Genomic DNA, 19,084 nt, shown 5'->3' with positions numbered 1-19,084 from the left:
AATCGTCTCAGACTAAAGCCTGTACTTGCTCTGTTTTGAAAAGAAGGAAGAAAAATATGTTAACTTCTCCAGTTTTCACATGTTCTTGTTTTCCATGGACTAACACTCCCTGTGTGTGCACACCTGAGGTTTAAAAAGGAAGTACAGACGGTAGGGTTCAGATTCCTGAATACAGCAGCAGAGTGTGCCCTGTCATTGGGTAGCTGCAGTGCTGTGGGGGGGCTGGCTAGAATGGCACTTTGCTCAGAAAAGACCTGTGACCTTCTGGAGTAGTAGGTAGAGACCAGGCAGGTTACCTAGGGCATCTCAAATGGCATTAGATGCTTACTTTTAGGCAACTGAATCGTATCTGTAGCTGCTGCATGTCTGTATCATCAGAAAGGCTTCTAGAGACTTAAGGGCTTGCTTGTCTGTCTGTAGAGGGAAAGGTGTGTAAAATTGCTAGATTTCCATACGCTGAAAAATGCCATTTAAAATGATGTTATATGTTTTTTTTGTTGATTTATCTATTTTTTTTCTTACTTAAACCCACATTTTTGAATAGAAGCATTGAATGATTCATTGAAAATTAAGTTTCTTACATTTCACTGAAATTTTTTCTTGTCTTTTTTTTTTTTTTTTTTTTTTTAAATGGGAAATCAGAACCTTTAAAGAAGTAGATTCATCCTACTTGGGGGGCAAAAAAATAACAACAAAATCCCCCAAAACCACTCAAACCAAAAGCCCCAAACTATAATATTTAATTCATCATAGTTAGCATGTTTTATGTATTCCAGTAGGCTGAATATAAGGGTGTTTCACTTTGTGTTCACTATGAAATTGTGCAAAAGTCACTCCAACCAGCTACTGACACAGTTGCAAAGCTTGTAAGGACATCATAAGAAGGAAAGCAATTCAACTAGAATGCTCTTACCTACATCTCAAGCAAATCTCTTCTGTTTTTTTGCATGTAGGAAAGCTGGAGAAAATAAAGGAAATTAAACAGTATCTGTTATACTATTGTGGTTTATTTGCAGGTGTAGAACATGCAGGGGAGCCTGGAAACAAAGAAGACTGAAGGCAATCAAATCATTTGTATGCTGTTACCAACCAGTGCCTGTAAACAATTAAACACACAAATTGCTGTAAATTTCCATTAAGACGAGGAGAGGGCTCCCACACTGAGACCGCCCCCCTCCTTGCTAAAAGGGAGAGCGACAAAATATTAGGCTTGTAGTTTTGAAAAAAAACCTTGTAAATTCAGATTTTTGCATTGCCCAGCTACATAAGAAATTGTGCAAATTTAGAACTTGGTTCCTGTAAAATGTAACTTGGTTTAAACTTAGAATTGTGCTCTCCTCTGCCCCTCCTTTTTTGTGGGGGTCAGTGGTATTGTCGAGTACGGTTCTGTACGAGCAGTTAATGGCTGAATCAGAGGTGAGAACTGCTCACCTCAACAATTCACTTAGGACTGCAAATCATTAGAAAGTTAATTTAGCATTTCAGTTGCTTTACCTGAGTTGAGGCACAGTTTCTTTAGCCTGTTCTCGGTGCTTTACACACTTCTGCTGAAAGAATTAAAGTGGAGGTTCCTATTTGTTCATGGGAAAGCGCAGAACAGACAGAATGCACTTGTGGATCTGGTTCAGTCTTGCATCCATTTAAAATCCAGCAGTTTCAAATGAGCCACTGCTGCAACCAAAGCAAAATATCATGTGTTTTAATCCTTGTACTTCTGACATGTAGTAGTTTTAAAATGCAATTTACTAGTGCTAGTATGCAGAAAAGTCACATTCAGTCTTCAGGCAAAGACAGCAATAAATTGTGAATCAGAAACCACCAAAAATGAAGTGATTTAGATAGCACTGACTACTGAAGTGTGCTTACTCATAATTGACACAAAAGTCATATCGCCTGCTGGGCAGCAAGGTGAGTGATACCCGTAATGTGAGGTAACAGAGAACAGCCCTGGGCAGTCAAACAGGTTGTAAATATTTATATTAAGAAAAGGTATACCCAAAGGTACTAGTGGACTTCCTTGTACATTTTAAAAACTTTGCGCATCTTTGACATGATGCAGTCCAAAAGGTTTCATGACACTTGTCTGAGAGCAGAAAAGGGCTAAGCACGTGGGTAACCAAGAGGAATTTTTCAGAAACCCATGAACATGCTCTGGTGCGAAGCCACTGCCTGTTACCAAGCCCCAGACACCTCTACCTACATTTTACTAAGGCTGAGTGCTGCAAGATCAGCATCGTAAGCTGGCACAGAGAGCTGAAACAACATTTTTGTTAGCCAATCATTTTTCTATTTGCTTTGTCGTGAATGAGATCAAAATGGTTTCAACAGTTCAGGTGAAAACTGAAGCATGCATTAAAGGAATTCCCATGCATTAAAGCCATAGCTAGAGCCTTCTGACCAGACAATCCAGAGCCATGGTACTAACCCTAGCTCCCAAACATCAGCACTGAATGCAGAGCAACTGGGGCCTAAAGGTCATGACACTTCATCGACCTCAGAGGGACCATGAGAAATAAAGAAGTAACACCAAAATGCCATGACTGAGAAATCCAACTTAGCCCAGTGACCTAGAGATGACAATACCTTTTAGGGTTGCCCTTAAGAAGACCACTACCAATACCCACAGTTTTAAAAGACATAGGAACCTCTGTTTGCAGGCAGGACAACTGTCACTTTATGATTCAGTGTGGTAAAGGTATGGAGAGGAGAAGGTGTCTGAATAATTCAGAGATGAAGAAAGTAAGGAGCTCAGGGCAGGTAGGAGAGGAGTCTGATGGTTGCAGATGAAGTGTGGTCTTAGCTGAAGGAATTAAAGACTGAAAGAGAAGACAAAACTAAATGGATGTCGCCCCTTTCCCTTTCACACTAGGAGCGGTAGAATAAAGACGTTGCCTTCTAATCGCCTCAGAGAAAAGTATTATTTCTAACGTTTGCACCTGTCTGTCACTTTGAAAGCTTTGGAATCTGCAGGTAGAAATTATTTGATCAGCAATGGTAGGTTTTGCATTTGTTAAGAATTAATGATTTTGTGTTTATTTTTCTGTCCTAGCATAAGAAATCTGCAAACAAGTTCATATAGAGGAGCTGAGTCTGAGGAGATTTCTATCAATTTGTGTTAATGGCTGGTGCTGTCAAAATTGTGTTTCTTGTAAAGGATGGGTGCGTAGTTCCCGTTGTGCTTTTCCCAAAGAATGTAAAAATTGATTTACAAGAATAGTTATAATATATATAATAATGAACATTGGGAAAGTAAAATTTACCCTGCATATTACTGAGGGGTACCAGCAGATTATAAACTACAGCTACATATCCATCCGTTATACTGTGCTGGAGAGGAAAGAGGCGGCCAATGGGGCATGCAAAGAGGCACAGACTACAAGGTGTGTAATTCCTCACATCACTCAGTACCACAAGGTCTTGCTGGTTTAGATCTTGATCTATTACCACAGTATCATGTTGTTTCCTGGGTCAGCATCTCCCAGGGGAGGTGCTTCTATTTTTATCTAGACAGAGGCAGTCATTGTCAGCCTTTCCAGGGCAGATCACATAGCAGCAGAACTGCCAAATGAATTCTTAAAGTACGGGAAATGAGTGCTTACAACTGTACTCTGGCTGAGTGGGCATGCTGTTGCAAACTCAGTTGTTTGCAGGCAGGGAGAGGGGCCTTCAAAAAGCTTTTGTCTACCTTAAAATTGATGTGCTGGTTTTTGTTTTGTTGTTCCTCCTTAAATACTCGGGTAGCTTTCAGTGAGTTCTAGGGACTGGAAGTTGCAATAAAAGGAATATAACACCTAAAAGGCTCTTGAAATAACCCAACAAAAGCTGCTGCATGAAAACAAGTCACAGGTGTCATGCTAATATTTATTATGATAGTTGACCTTTTTGAAATTTAAAGCCACCATTCAGGTTTGGTGGCAGAAATTTGAATATGTTCCAGGTAATTAGGGGGGAGGTTTCCCTACCTCTTTATGCGACGCTTAAGTGGTTAAAGAATACTTTTGTACAGTTGCAGTTTTATCCACAGCTGCAGGTGTGCTTATTCTTATTCAGACTCTGCAAGGAAAAAAAGAAAGTCACCTTGTTACACAGAAACCCAGATGGACAAAAACATATCAGCTGTGGAAAACCACAGCCCAAAAGAGAGCCCCAGGAATACAAGGAAGATTGCTCAGCATGGGAGCAAAAGCTCTTAAGAAGTAATTTTCAAAACCACATCCACACCAAGGCTTAAGTGCTGCAGCTTGGCTGGAGTGCTCCATCTTTATGCAAACTGAATTGTAGACATGGGGGTGAGGTGGAGGCGAATCAATTATTTTCACATATTTTGGTATATTGATATTTGGCTCGACTCTACTTTCTTGACACATTACTCTTTTCAGCATTGATAAATTATAAGTGAAGGCTAGAAGTCATTTATATATTAATTCTGCATTTCTCTGGAGCCAGCAAAATTACAAACACATTAATTTTAAACATATTTTCAATTACTAAATCTTAATGGAATCCTTAACCTGCTTTGTATTTGGAATTTTTCAACATGCAGTTGAAAAGCCATACCATATGTGACAGGAAGAATCATGACGTGGTATGGCGTGGGGATTAGCTGGAAATCTAATGAGAAACCTACACCTTGATAGCTCTGTGGGGCTAGTGCTGATTTCTGTGGCTCAGAATCTACATGGAACAAGCTTAATTTACCCTAATTAACTATGGCTACGCTGTCCTCGAGCAGGTTGGCTGTAGCTGCAGTGAATGACTGTCAGGTTTTTGGATGGTGAATGAGATAATGGCAATGGTTTTTATAACAACTATTTGTGCTCCCTTAGGCTAAGGGAAAGGTGCTTGACTACAACTGACAAATGATTCTTGCTCAAATTCACAAAACTTCAAATCTTGAATGAGATGTTTGTGAATGCCTTGGGGTCACATAAGTGCTTCTAAACCAATACTTAACTATGAGTTACAGTCAGTGGGTCTTCAAACTTTTCAATCATAACAAGATTGATGATTCTTCCTCTTAGATTTTTCAACCCAACAACTCTGATGTTTCATTCTGACTGTATTTCTATGGTTCTGGAGAAGATTCCCAGTTCATGAACTACAGGTGCAAAGAGTTTCAAGGCCAAGAAAACTGCCCTTATGAAATGTCTTATGCAAGGGCTCTTCTAACAATGCAAGGGTTATGCAAGGGTCCTTGTTAAAGTGTAGAAGATTTGGGGGGTTTATGTTTATGGACTGAAACGAAATATGTACTAGAAAATCGTGCTGTTTTAGTGGCATAGAACCCAAAAATGTCTTTCTTAGGAGCTTCCTGTGGTGAAGGGAATGATTTAGACAGTAGGCTTTTCAAGAGCCATCTCTAAAGTCAAAAGCTGGTTTTGAAGCAACTGACGACACGAAGTGTCTGAAGCAGCTCTGTTTGCAACTCTTTGCAAGTGAAGAGATACTCGATTTGTGGCTGATGTAAACCCCCCCCCTTTTAATTCTTATATGAGTTCATTGCTAGTCATCTTATTCAGACTGAACAGTTCCTTTGAACATTCTTTTAATATGTAATTATAATTGCTGAAGTGAAGCATAAAATGAACCTGTAATAGAGTATTAAAAGTCTAGCTAAATATCTTGCCACCTTTCATATTCTTTCATACATACTTTCCAAGAGCAAGAAACAGAAAAACCCCTTCCCTATACGTACACTACTTAGAGCAGCCATTTTGTGTAGGGAGTACTGCAGAGCTTTGCCTTACGGTAGTCATCAGCAGACAAGGACAGATGCAGATTTATAAAGCTTTTATTTATTATTCATTTTTTTCAAAGTAATAGAATTGAAAAGTTTCTGGAGAAGCATGTGGCTTGACAAAACACTGAAGATTTATGAAATACTCATTCAATACCAAAAGAAAAAAAGGCAGTGGGTGGGGAAGTTACACAGAAGTATTTTTCTTCATATTTTTCTTTCTGGCAACCTAGATTGGAGAAACGAAAAAGATTATTTTGTAAAATGATGGCATACTAGCAGTATTTCAACTCTCTGTAGGCTATGTAATGGCAGATGGTAAACCATCCATTGGAAAAAGCAAATGCCTTGTGGTTAAGGGGAAGCTGGATGCTTTTTTGAGCTGAAGGAGTGAAATGGGTGGAAGGGTAGGCAGAGAGGGGTAGATCGATAGAGGGCCCGATGTATATGCATTATTGCTGTTACCTACAGCCAGTTAAGCGCCAATTCCCAGTGTGGCTCTGCTCTGGACTATCAGGTTTGCACCCTAGAAAAAGGAATACAAACAGTTGTGAGAGAGAAACCAAGGAAGCGAAGTATGTAGTTGCCTCAGCAGGAGCTTTTATAAACTTGAACTTGTGTCTGTGTTATGGTTCAAAGGACAATTCAAATGGTACTTCCTAACCTTAGAATCTGTGCACTCCTGTATGTTGGGTATTTTTCAATTTTGCAAATGTAGAAAAGAAACTTTTACAACGAATTAGAGACAAAATAATTATTTCCTAAGTCTTCCTAATATATTTACATATGCAATACTTTTGTTATAAATAAAAAAGGATTCAATCAATAAGCAGATTAGGATATTAGTAATACAGTTCTATGCTTCAAATGATAATGAGGTTGTTTGTGGAAACTGTCACTTATACTTCCTGTATGCTTTGTGCTTGCTCAGTAATAAGGCTACAGATAAACTTCTCCCGTGGTTATTTCGGAGAGAAGTAAATGTTGAATGAATTAATGTATCTGTGGTTGATGAGTTTGAAAATGGAGCGACTGCTCATAGGGCATAATCAGCTGGACTCCACCTGCCAATCTATCTATATTTGCTAGGTGTCTCTGATAATTAATCCAGATGCACTTTTTACTCGTAACCCTTCAGAGTTCTATACAAATCTGTAGCACAAAAGGAAATTTACATATGCTAGAGACAGTTTAAATTCTACACATACATATTTTTCAACTATGGCCTTCAGATAATCAACTCTTCTGGACAAGGCTCTGCAGAACCTTATCTAACCTAAAATTTAGCCATGCTTTGAGCAGATGACTGGAATACGTTACCTCCAGACAACCTTTCCACATGAAATCGTTCAACGACCATAACCCGTGACTATAATCTGTACAGCTGAGATAGATGTTATGCTCTGCAGACAAATTTATTGTAAACACATACAAACAAGTAACCACAGCAGCACGCAGAACTACTTTTGCAGTGCATGGTTTCCTAGAAAGTTTCCAGTTTCCTGTATATGTTTTTTGTTTTCTTTTCTTTTAAAAAAGGAGATCAGAAATACCTCTTCCCCAAAGCATGTCTCAATATCTGATTGCTTGCAGCACTTGTCTACCATGGCAGTGAAACCTTCAGCAATTGTCTTTATTTGTTCTTCTGTCATCTGGGGCTTGCGTTTAATGAGGTTGACAAGCAATCTGAAAACAAAGCCATAATACACAGTTAACGCTACCTGTTGTTGTTTGATTTCCCAACTTAAAATACATCATTCTATGCGGGTACAGCTCATTTATGAGGTTTTTTTCTTGTCATGCCTAGAGGGTTCTGTGCCTATTTGTGACTCCAAACTCTGAGTCTACCACAATCATCTGTTTGCTTTTTGTTATCCTGGTTAAAGGTGTGAAAAAACTTACTGAAATGATCTGTATGTTGTCTTAATTAAGTACATCTTAAGACTTGCACTGGCAGTGGACCTACATGAAACTGGTCAGCTAAGACACTGATTTTATTTGAAGAAAATACCCTATTTTGCTTCTTCCAAACTCCACGATGTTATGCACTGACAAGCTCAGTGCAAACACATAGTTCCATCTGGTTTTCTTTTTGTCACTAGTCAAGTCCCAGTCAGATGACAAAACAGGGGGTTTGTAGCTGCCTTCTGCCCCTCCTTAAACAGATACACTTCAGAAGTTTTTCTACAAGGTATTTCTTTTAGCTTACTTCATATGCCCTAAGTCCCGTTCAGCAGGAGAAGCAGTGCACAGTTTTTCATCAAAGCTGAACATCTCAGGGTCAAATGCTGGAGGCACATATTTGGTATCTACTCCCATGGCAGTGAAACATGGTCTCCTGTAAGCATAGGAGTCGCTGCAGCAATGTGAAACGTTGTCATTTATGGGTGTGGTCTCCTGTCTCCTGCACATATCCTGAATCACAATGCTCAGCTGAAAAGAGAAGGGAAGAAGGACAAACGTGAGTTACACCTTCTACAATAACAGAAGAAATAGCTGATGTTTGTGTCACAATAGCATAGCTGGAAGTGGAAGCTGTCGGATCTAAACAGCTGCTTGGAAATGGCATGGTCTTAAAATAAATACATATTCCTCAAGTTGGGCATTTCTTAATCTGCCAACAGCCTGTCCATTGGGCTACAATCAGGAAGTATGTTTTTTTAAATATTCCAAATGCAAGCTGCCGCAGACCCAGTTGACTTACTTTTGCTTTCTGAGGGAGGGCAAAGTTTAGCTAAAATTTTCACAAGCTACCATCAGTCTACTATTTAGGTTCTCACACCCATTAAAAATGAACAGACTTCAAATTCTGTGAGGTAGATGCTTAGCTTGGGGTTTATGAAAAATCATCACGAGTTTACTATCTCACCAGAATTCAATATTTTTGAGAACAGAAGTCTCCAAGAGGGCTAGAGGGAATAAATACATGTACTCACATATCCCTCAGAGCAAGGTAGGCGTTTGTCTTGAGGAAGCTGGCAGCACTTGTTACCGACTTCTGTCATTTTCTTTCCAATTTCAAGCAAGGTATCAGTTGATACTTGGGGCATTTTCTTAGTGTAGCGGATCAGAAGTCTGAAAAAGTCATATCAAAATGACTGTTTGCTCACACTTGAAGAATGCTCTACTGAGCTAGACTACTGAAGTGAAAATAGAAGTGAAAACCAAATAAATTTGCCCAAAGCAGCCAGCATCATTATTTACACTCAAGAATATTTCTCAGAAAGTACTTACGCTTTAAGAAAGTCTTGCTCGCCATGGGTAGTGAGAAGTTCACAGTTTGTCTTCACAACATCCTGAGTTTCTTCGATATGTTTGTTCAAATCCTCTTGCTGCAAACAAGTATAAATTTATTAGTAACATTAGAGCAGGGCATCGTGCTAATGGTCGTACAAATATACCTTCTGACCTCTTCTAAATCTTCCTAGCTATAAGATGCCCATTTTGTGAGGCCAGTTGCTTCCATATAGCCTGGAAGGCGTAGGGAGGACTTGATCCTCATGTGAGTCTTAAATGAGAACCCAAATTCCATTAAAAATGCAGCAGTGTTTTTTTGAAATTTAATTTAATTGCCCATTGCACTTACTTTCTAGACAATGGGTATTTTTCTTTGTCTGCTTAAATCAGGTGAATATTTTTCAAGTGTAGGATTATCAACCGTGAGGGGAACATCCTCTCTCTATCCCTTGGCCACGGCTGCCAGCGACTCAGCCTGTGCTGTGACTCATGTGCGATTCAGTTGAAGACTAGAAGTCCTAAGTTTAGGTGTCTCTATGTGAAATGGCCACGCGGGTTCTCATCGTAATCCATGAGCAGCCATACCCAGCATAGGCAGTGAAGCCCATAGAATAACTCAGCTAACCAGCTCTCAATCATCTTCTCAGTACAAGCAGAATCACTTTTGAGAGATGGAGGCATCAGGCAGCTGAGTGAAACTAGTCTGAAATTTCATAAGGTGACCAATGAAGTTACCCTGTGATCTGAGAAAACTCTGTATCCTTGTCATGGGCTCTGGACTGCTTCACCTCCCCTCAGAACCCAAACTTCCCCTGGGATTAGTGTCTCAAAATGCCTTCTGTCTGCTCGTCCATTGGAGCTTCTCAGCCCATTTGTTTCATGATAGGTACTGACTAAGCATTCTAGTTGTCTGCAAACAAAGCTTTGCACCTACAGCATTTCCATAGCACTCAGCAGGGTTGTCTGTTTTGCAGCACTTTTCCAGGAGTGTTTCATATCCCTTAGCAACTCTCAGAATCAGCTGCGTGGAGAACTCAGGGTGTCTTCGTGAGTATTCATAAACAAACCTGAAAGACACAGGAGCTGACAGAATTAGAGCTCCCAAACAATCTGCTGCTTTCTTCCTGCACAACACAGTAATTGACAGTGACAGTTCCTCGAGTAAGGTGGACAATGAGCTTGGAATGCTCTTTGCTTGGTTTAGCAGAATTTTTTGGTTGTTTTATTGTCTGCCAGCAGGGCAAATGTGAGAGGAACAAAATAGTTCCCCAGGAGAGAGTACTTCTTATGCGGATAACATATGTGGGCATGCACAAAGCCCTCAAATAAAAAGAAAGGCACAGATAAATTCGTCTTTGATAAGTAGGACAGTGCTGAACAGAAACAGTTACAAAGCATGAATGAGAAACTAGGGATTCCACTAGGATTCAATCTATGTTAGTTACATCACGCTTCCATGTGGTCATCTCTTTTCTCCATATGCACTTTAAATACCCAAAGGGACAATTTTTCCAGTGGTGCGAAAGGCTGTAGTTCAGGAAAGACAGAGGATCATTTGCATGAATGTTCAAATACAAGCATGCATACTGTTGGCATTACTTACTCTGACAAGAATGCATCATGGTCTGCCTCAAAGCTTTTACACACTTCCTTATCCTGTATGTATTTTTCAACTAGTGAGGGGAGATCTTCAGGTTTGTCATCAAAATCTGCTTCAATAATGCACTGGCTTCGTTCCACGACTGGCTTCTCACAGCAGTGCTTGATTTTACTTGAGAAAACTTCTTGTTTAGAGCACATGTACGTCATAAGCTCTGCCTGTAAAATTAAAACATATTATTACACAAGCTATGAAATAACAATTTAAAGAGAGATTGACTTATCTCCTATATCTTTTTCAGATTCTTCCCTTTTCATTCAGGTCACCTATTTACTTAGAACTTTTCTAGAGAAATACTGTCTCCATACAAAGAGAAATAATCATCGGGACGGGCACGTCCCGTGTGTGTTGTGCCTGTAAACATCATGCTCAGGGAAGAATGTGATTTGCTCCCCGATTTTACAAACTTTGAGAAGACAAACTACAGAAAGCCAAGGAAAGTCACTGAGTGGTCTGTCACAAGGATGCCTGATGGATCTTGTCAGTCCTGTCACGTACCCAGCTCTGATAGAGGACAAAACATGAAAAAAACCCCCGAGCTTCATAAAGCCAGCACTGGACACTAGCTGGTTTAATAAGTGTGCCTAAGTTCCAGACAGACAGGCAATATTTAAATCACGTCACTATTGCAGATTTTTGCTAATCGTTCCATGCGAGCTGTTTTCTAGAGTTCATTAGCATTACAGGAAAGCTGGACTAATGGCAGTACACACACCAGGGCAGCAAAAAAATTGTGGCTTTTCCGCCTATGCTTTCTTTTGCTTTGTTTATGATTGATTTGAAGTGAGTAAATACCATCAATCTCCCTGAGAAATGTTTTTATTTCAACCAAACACACACGCTATACTGTAAGTAACAGCTCCTTGCCCTCACCATCATAAAGGGCTAGAAGTGGAAGTAGTCCTAATCCTAGTTTCAGTAACAGTCAGCTGAGCTGGCCATGAGTTTTTCACGGGCTGAGGAACCTTCCAGCAGTGTTGAGTACAAGTTCCCTAGACTGTGAATGAAGATCTGCACAAATGACTGTCTTCCTAAATATTTTCCAAGTATGTGAAGATTTTTGAAAAATGGTTAGCTTACCCTGTCATCCATGCATTCGACCATGTCACCCTCACAGCACTCTCTGTAGATACCCTTAATATCACGCAGAACTTTAAGAATTTCCGAGAATGGAGCCTTGGGATATTTCTGGCCCAGGAGAGCAAGTTTACTAGGTGAAAAAGAAGAAAATTACACTTGTTTTAAAGCTCTGTATTGAACAGAAACCTTGTGAGTCACTAACACTTATGATGGTGTAGATCAGCATTGTTTCATGTAAATATTAATTCATTTTTCTCATATAGTTTCTGGTGGCTGGGGAAAAAATAAGCATCGACACCTGCATCAGTAACCCTGGACTCCTTTAAAATAAACAGAAAGAAACATGTTTGTGATGCTTCTGTTCTATCTGAGCTGCCTATGTAAGAATCACACCCTAGAATTCCCTGTTTCTCTTGATTGACTGTAAAGCATCTCTGGATTACTTAGCACACATGTATGTAGTCCTAATTAAACCTTTAAATCAAAGCTGACTATGTCTAGAATAAGGTAATCCTAGTCAACGTCAGTACATCAGACTAGCTGCAGAAGGATAGCAGTTCTCTGTGCTGAGGCAGGTGATCCACTTATTAATTTCAAAAGTCTGTCTTAATCTTAAAAATGCACCTTTGACAACAACTGTAATCCTGCTAAATTTGACTTGTTTTAAGGTTCAGACTAGTGCCTTTGCCGATTACCAGTGTACCAATCGCTAAAAGCTGTAGGCATCAAATGTAATGGCAGCTTTGGCAAAAAAGTAGATTGACCACACTGGAATCTCTGGTTCTGAGTGGCACTCTAACTCTGCATCTCCTCGATTGGTTCTAGAGATGGTTTCGTTCCTCTGTAACTGGCAGCCAATCTTTTTACTAGTACTCACTATCAGCCTGGAATACACAGGTGCCCTTTGCATCCAGTCTTGATGCAGAAACCTGACCAGAATTAAATGCTACCTTTAAATAAATAGGCTAAGAAATCGCTGTCAGCGTAGTGTTGAAGGACTGACCCACTGATCTCTGTTCTGTTGGACGGTGGTCCTCAGCCAAAAGTGTGCTAGGAAGTACCATGAGTGCAGTTTTCAAACTCAGCATACAGAAGTGAATTATATATGCTGGTGTTTTCCTCTTGAGTAGTTTCAGGTTTAGGTTAACAAACCTACTTCTTATAAAAAAAACTGATTGGAACTTACTCTGCTTGGAAAGTTCTCTCACCAAACTTCTTGAGGATTCCACAAGAATACTGCTGCTTCACACTGACTTTCTTGGCTCTTTCTTTTATGGCAACTGCCTATAGTAACAGGATGCACATTGTCACATTAAATTCATTACATCTAATGGACGAAATAAAAAGAAAATCTGAAATTCCCACTTCAGAAACACAGCAGGTTCTGGTCCGTTTAGCTCTGATGAAAAGCCAGGCCCACTGAGAACACTTTAGGCAGTCCTAACCAGTTTGCAGTCAGCATTTAACTTCTAGTCCATACGCTATATCTTAAATGGTGCAATTCTCCAGTGGACACGCTGCTGTTCACCAAATACTTCAATTTCATTGAAACCTTGTGGCTTCAGAGTAGCATAAGTTGTGTTTCAAAGCACTGCAGTGATTACACAGAAACAGGGACTAAGATGGAGACACAGGGAAATTTTGGCTCATGACATTCTCAAGGTTAACATGAAATCTTGGCTACAGTTCTCTAAAAAGCAAAGCTATGTGGAAGTCATCTGCTGTTGATTCATAGGGTTAACACAGGATTAAACCTGACCTTTCTTTACAAGTTCTTCATACAAAGATTTGCATGAAGAGGAAGATTCTACCCGTTTCTCACTCTTTCTAGTCTGTTTACTTGGGCAACAAATAGGGGAAGCATGGGAGAGACCTCTCGTACACCTACATGGTGGGTGTGGTGATGGCATGCCAAGTGAGGTCTGGCTTGCTCTAGTGCCTCTTCAGCAGCATGCCTTCTCGTTACAGTTCACCACAAATGAGAAATCCCCAGTGCTACACATTATTTGGATTCAGCACATGTGTGTAGTACTCATGGCTGCTTGATAATGTATTAGCAAAGGGACAAAAAGACAAGCTTAATTACCTACAGTTTGATTCTTTTGTTCTTTCACTTAAAAAAATCAAAATACGAATTTTTTTACCACCTTAGTTTCTATGAAGCCATATACAAATGTTTACTGAAAACCATCATGGGAAAGCACAATTTTGGAAATATAAACCCTAATTTAACAGGAGCCTTTTAAAGTCATGTCTCCCTTTAAAAAGATGCTAAGATCACGAGAGACCTTTATGTAGCAGACCAGTTGCTTAGTTTTCATCCACAGTGAAAAATTTGATATACCTTTTCATCCAAGCAAGCACCAACGTCACTCTCTTTGCAACAGGTTTGAAGTGCATGTTCGTAATCAGCAGCCAGACTGAGGATTGTAGGAGCGTACAAGAAGGGGTTTCTTCTTGCAACAGAATAGATGAAACTATAAGGAAAAGGAAAAACTAAGTTACATATTCCAATGACCAGAGCAAGTGGCCTTAAATCTCTTACAGCTTCTGTAACTTTTATTTCTAGTTAAAAATGTAATCTACTTTCCTGACATGATGTCTAATAATGGTAAATGCTTTGCTAAATCTCACTGTTTCTAAAGCAAGACTCAATAACAATGATTGAAGGATGAAATCCTTATATTGTCAGCCACTTAGTGCTTTTTAAAAATGCACTGTCAAATACTTGAAAATTCTGATTTTGAATGGGCAAATTTAATCTATAGACCTTTCACCAAGATTTTTATTGCCAATTTTTGTTCTTTTTACTGTTACTTTTCTTCACCCTTTCCAATTACAATGGGTGTATTGGGAAGCTGGAGCAAGGGAAATTACTACATCGATATTGGAAACACTGTGGTTTTTCAGGGTTTTTTTTGGAAAAAAAAAATCCCCCAAGATTTATAAAATGTGATTCCCTTAAAGCCCATTTTTGAATGGAAAATCTAATGATTGAGCAACTGTGTTATACATGCCGATAAGAGGTGGAATACTTGCAACTTTTTCAAATGTCCTGCATGTCCACACACTCTGTATAGCTTGGGGATCCCTCTTCTGTACGACTAAATACTTAAATAGTACAAAATGGCCATTTTTCTTACTGTCCCAGCAGTGACACCCGGTTGTCCTGATACTCCTTGCATATCACATCAGAAGCTGGTCTTTGGTATGGCTGAACGAAGTCTGGTTGGGGAACTTTAAATGACAGGAAACACTCATTTCTTTCAGGATCAGCTTTACCACAGCAGTCAGCCATTGCACCATATGAGTCACGGAGCTTTTCTACTTGGCAGATTTCATCCAGGAAAATGGAGGGCTATAAGGGAGATGCTGAGGGTCAGAATTATTGTTTATAGACAGTGTAATGTACATTCTGTTTATCTGTAAAAGAAAATCCAGACTGAGAAAAATAAATATGTTTTTACCGGGTAAGATTTAGACCACAAATGAGAACAATCCATTGTTTTCAACACAATTTCATAAAGTTTTATTTCATGTGGTCTAACATTAAAACTGTTATAATGCTTTATTTAAAAAAAAAAATATTTAATTATAGTTTAAAATACTCTGTGCAAGACAGTGATCTCCTTTTACTTATAATCTGACTGAACTGAATTTTCAGATTAAATGAAGCAGGATTTGATATTCTACTTGATGATCAGCTTGGGAAACCTTTAGGGAGAACTAATGTAGTCATGTCATCTGGGCTGAATGTTAGAGCTGGCAAGAACACAAGCACCTAACTTTCTGAAGGGCCAAGCTGAACCTGCTAGATATCCAGGGATCTTATGTACCTACAAAATTCTTTTGTCACTGGGTCCTAGAAGAGTTTTCATAAAACTAAGTACCTTAAATTAGCACACATACCTTTTCAAGTCACCCCAGTGTGAAAACCCACACACTTTGGTCACTTTAATAGCTAGAACTAGACCTGTATTTTACACCTGCACTATTGGTACTAAATGCTAATATTAATTTTTAGGCAATGCTAAACTTAATGTGCCAAAGCGTGACGTTTGGGCACCAATACATGGCTCCTCAGATCATTTAGGCAGTGCCAAAGGGCAGAGTTTCAGAACCTGACAAAACCAAATTCTTTGTTTCAGCACTAAAATCTGAGCATTGGTCGATGACAACAGCAGCACCTGAAAGGATCAGGTATAAATCCTCAGTGAGGATGATTGTGGTAGTTGCATAGAATGGGGAGAAGCAATACCAAAGGATTCACTGCCTACCAGTGATTTTGTGCATTCAGGAGCATCCTCATTGGCCACACACTTCTGTGCCAGATCAACAACATCCTTCACCAGCTTAGACAGTCCGTCGTAAGAACACCTCTGGAGATACTGGGCAAATGTGATCATGGTACTGAAACAGAAACCCCATTTTGGAATAAGGAGACAAAAAACATGACAGTCGATATTTTCAAAGGTGCTTCTGGATTCAGAATTGTTTGTTCAAATGGCATGCATGAATGCTTAAACAGAGTACAATGAAGAGCATAGTACTGGATCCCTTAGCCTTTCTCATCTCACCTCCCCTCTGAAAAATGTTTGTAACCTTACTTCCCAAGAATAAAAGTCTTCAATAATAGATTAGAAACAAAACAGAAAAGACTGTGATTTGAGTTTTCTGCCACTTTTACCAGCATATTTGTAAATGCCATAAACCAAGCTGGTTTTTACCGTTGTTACCAATTACAATCTCCAGGCTGCCTTCTTTCAAAAGTAGTTAGTTATGTTCATGCCAGGGCCCTCTGCCATTCCCCAAACCAGATTCAAAAGAAAATCACTGAGCTGTCTCAAACAACTTGTCACAGGTTTGTTTTTTGAGGTTGGTAGTTTGTTTGGGTTTGTTTTTTTGGTAATGTCTCAATCCAGCCTAACTCCTCTCCATCCTAAATTCATCAAAACTATATTACTCATGCCTATTTTCTTTTCACATAATGAACGCAGGTTTTCTCATAAGGTTTGCAGGGAGTTCTCTTTCCAGAGACCAAGAAATTCATCATGACTTTTGCAGGTCTTACACTATTTGTAGGCTCTGTATACTAACAGTAAGAAGGCTAACTCAGTGCCGTGCTTCAATGAGACACAGACACTCTTCACTAGATCATACAGTGTGTTTTACTTTCCATTTTTTGTCCAATATCAACAAAGATGGAAAACAATCAGAAAATGTAAGATGAACATTGACTTACACTGCCTTAAATGTCTCTTCCTTCAAATCATTGTAGCGATGGGCAATCTCACTCTTGTGTTCTAAGAAAAACAATGAGAACATGATGGTCAGTCTCACTGGCTGTGCCAGACCTCTCACAGAACACACTCTAGTCACCTTGGGCCAGATTTTCAGAAGTGTTCAGCATTCACCCAGCTCTTATACTTACGGGAGTAATATCATTGTTTTGAAACAGAACAAGCTAGTGCTGAGCACTTGTAAACCCCCACCTTTTGGTACACCATCCTGGGCAATCTGTACTGCTTTTCTGGGAACTTCAATCTAAAGCTTTCTTCAGGCCACCTGGAACTCTTTGTTGTCTCAGGTGATGACCCTTGTTCATTTGTCTGCAGATACCTAACTCTTATGAACGCTCATCTTTCTGAAGTAACCCAAGCACGTGATTTTTAGGATTCTAATGCAATACCTTTGTAAGCACATATTTAATTCAAATACTCAAAATGACTGCTGTAGATTACTATTAAGGGTTAGCAAACATGTCCTTTGCATAACCAACAACATCATCAAGTCTACACTACAAATAAAGGAATGCAGCTGCAGTTTGTTCAGAGCAAGCATTAGGAGAATTTTCTCTTTTTGAACACAAAATTATTCACTTGGCAGATTCCTATTTCTGTTCCACTCAGTGCATACTGTCTGTGCTCTTCACGAGAAGGATCTCTTCACTTGGTCCTGATGGTAACAAATACAGATTGCAGTTATAGCTTGCTCTTAGTGAGACATATCCCACAAGATTTTCCCAACAGGTACTGAGGCATATAGCCATGCTAATGAAAGAGCTAGAATGGGGCAGTCATTTTGTTATAGAAATACCACTCAGGAACATTTAGAAAATGTGAAGAGTAATTCCTTTACCTAATGGAATATACCTGCTTTCATAATAAGGGTTTCAGTGAAGAAAATTGTAATTTAAAGGTTTTTTACTGCTGTTCACTGCCATTTCCAGCCAGATCCTGAACTCTCAGGTTTGTTAATTTTGGATATTTTCATGTTTCAAAGGAAAATCAAAAATATCAGTGGAAAAAATCTGAGGACTGCCTGCAGAAATATTTGTTGGACCAAGGTCTAAAGTTTTACAATACAGGTAGAAATGACATGATGAGTTTTTGGCTAGCCTTCTTATATCCCAGACTGAGATGTAGGTTTTTGGATTTTTGACCTACTGGTGTGAAAACCATTGCCTTAAACTGGTGAGGAGCTCGCTTATGAACTACCTTTTGAAAGACAGAACTTCCAAAGGCACAGTGCTTCTACTTTTTCCATGCTGGAAAGTAACAGATTCCAAATAATCATCTTCTGTTCATGTACTACTCTGATGTTGCAAAGGGACATCACCAAACTTATTTGCCCAGTTAAGTTAAGTTGTCCTCAGTGTTCTACCCATCTCCTCACAATTTCTTCATTTAGTTTCTTTTCAAGTCAATCAAATGTTTCTGTTCTATTTGGATCAGGCTTGCAAGAACTGATGGTGAAATTGCATTAAAGACATGAAATTGATATAATAAAGATTGCAAAGGCAACTACTTAGTCCTTTCTTACCTGCCTCTCGAGGAACTCTTTCCAGATTCCAGGATGTGGCAGAACTTAAGAGGAAAATAAATGAAATTAATGTTACCCACTTCATGGCTGCAAATTATGATGTGGGCAAAATTACTCAGAAATGCTAGGAAGATTGAAGGGAAAGCATTTGCTTATATACCCTTTACTGACTGTGTCTGTAAAATATTAACCATAGAGCTGGCATTTGTAGATTTCCATTTGGTCTGAAGAAGATTACAAAACTTGGACTGTCCTTGCCAAAAATGAATTTGATATTATTTGTTTATTATGTGTTACTCTAGGCCTTTTTGTCCTGAAAAAGTTGAACCTTCCAGCACCCAACTAGATAAAGTTTTGCGCAAATTTCCTTATCAAAGGACAAACAAGGAGTTCAAGGCATCAGACGAAAAAGTCATCAAGTCTAATCCTATAGCTGTGCTTTTTTTTTTTTTTCTGCTAGTATTTGTTCAAAAGCAAAGCAGGTTGGTATTGTACAGTAACAATTCACCCAGTTAAGATTCTTCCCACATATTCTCTTTAATTAGAGA

General features: G+C 39.2%; 1 protein-coding gene across 3 annotated transcripts; it reads right to left on the bottom strand.

Annotated features, from left to right (window-relative positions):
* Window positions 1–987: 987 nt before the first annotated feature.
* LOC104361928 (albumin) lies at window positions 988–18,621 on the bottom strand. Of its 3 annotated transcripts, XR_006165658.1 has the most exons (17): window positions 18,537–18,621; window positions 16,957–17,017; window positions 15,992–16,124; window positions 14,858–15,072; window positions 14,059–14,191; window positions 12,901–12,998; window positions 11,715–11,844; window positions 10,578–10,792; window positions 9,909–10,041; window positions 8,972–9,069; window positions 8,674–8,812; window positions 7,947–8,170; window positions 7,291–7,423; window positions 6,207–6,263; window positions 3,963–4,053; window positions 1,495–1,671; window positions 988–1,037 (listed from the first exon to the last, which is right to left on the bottom strand). XR_006165658.1 is itself a non-coding variant. In XM_033007096.2 (15 exons), exons 1-14 carry the CDS (start codon window positions 18,619–18,621, stop codon window positions 6,213–6,215), a joined length of 1,848 nt encoding a protein of 615 aa, XP_032862987.1. In that variant the 3' UTR covers window positions 5,773–5,966; window positions 6,203–6,212. The 3 variants fall into 3 exon arrangements, 2 of the variants coding, with proteins under 2 accessions (XP_032862987.1, XP_009966448.2); XM_033007096.2 differs by lacking the exons at window positions 988–1,037; window positions 1,495–1,671; window positions 3,963–4,053 and adding an exon at window positions 5,773–5,966 and having other exon boundaries at window positions 6,203–6,263; XM_009968146.3 differs by lacking the exons at window positions 988–1,037; window positions 1,495–1,671; window positions 3,963–4,053 and adding an exon at window positions 5,773–5,966.
* Between the last annotated feature and the right edge of the window lie 463 nt (window positions 18,622–19,084).

Source organism: Tyto alba, unplaced genomic scaffold (genome assembly GCF_018691265.1).
Source record: "Tyto alba isolate M040663 unplaced genomic scaffold, T.alba_DEE_v4.0 Super-Scaffold_23, whole genome shotgun sequence".
In the NCBI taxonomy this organism is placed as follows: domain Eukaryota; kingdom Metazoa; phylum Chordata; class Aves; order Strigiformes; family Tytonidae; genus Tyto; species Tyto alba.
The sequence above is the reverse complement of the archived record's forward strand: the minus strand, read 5'-3'. Positions and strand labels throughout refer to the sequence as shown.

Coding starts and splice junctions, on each gene's coding strand:
- LOC104361928 (XM_033007096.2), bottom strand. CDS start 18,621: ATGAAGTGGGTAACATTAATTTCATTTATTTTCCTCTTAAGTTCTGCC. Junction 11,845..12,900: donor GAGAGAACTTTCCAAGCAGA/GTAAGTTCCAAT, acceptor TTTTTCACCTAG/TAAACTTGCTCTCCTGGGCC. Junction 10,042..10,577: donor CATGATGCATTCTTGTCAGA/GTAAGTAATGCC, acceptor TGTGTCTTTCAG/GTTTGTTTATGAATACTCAC.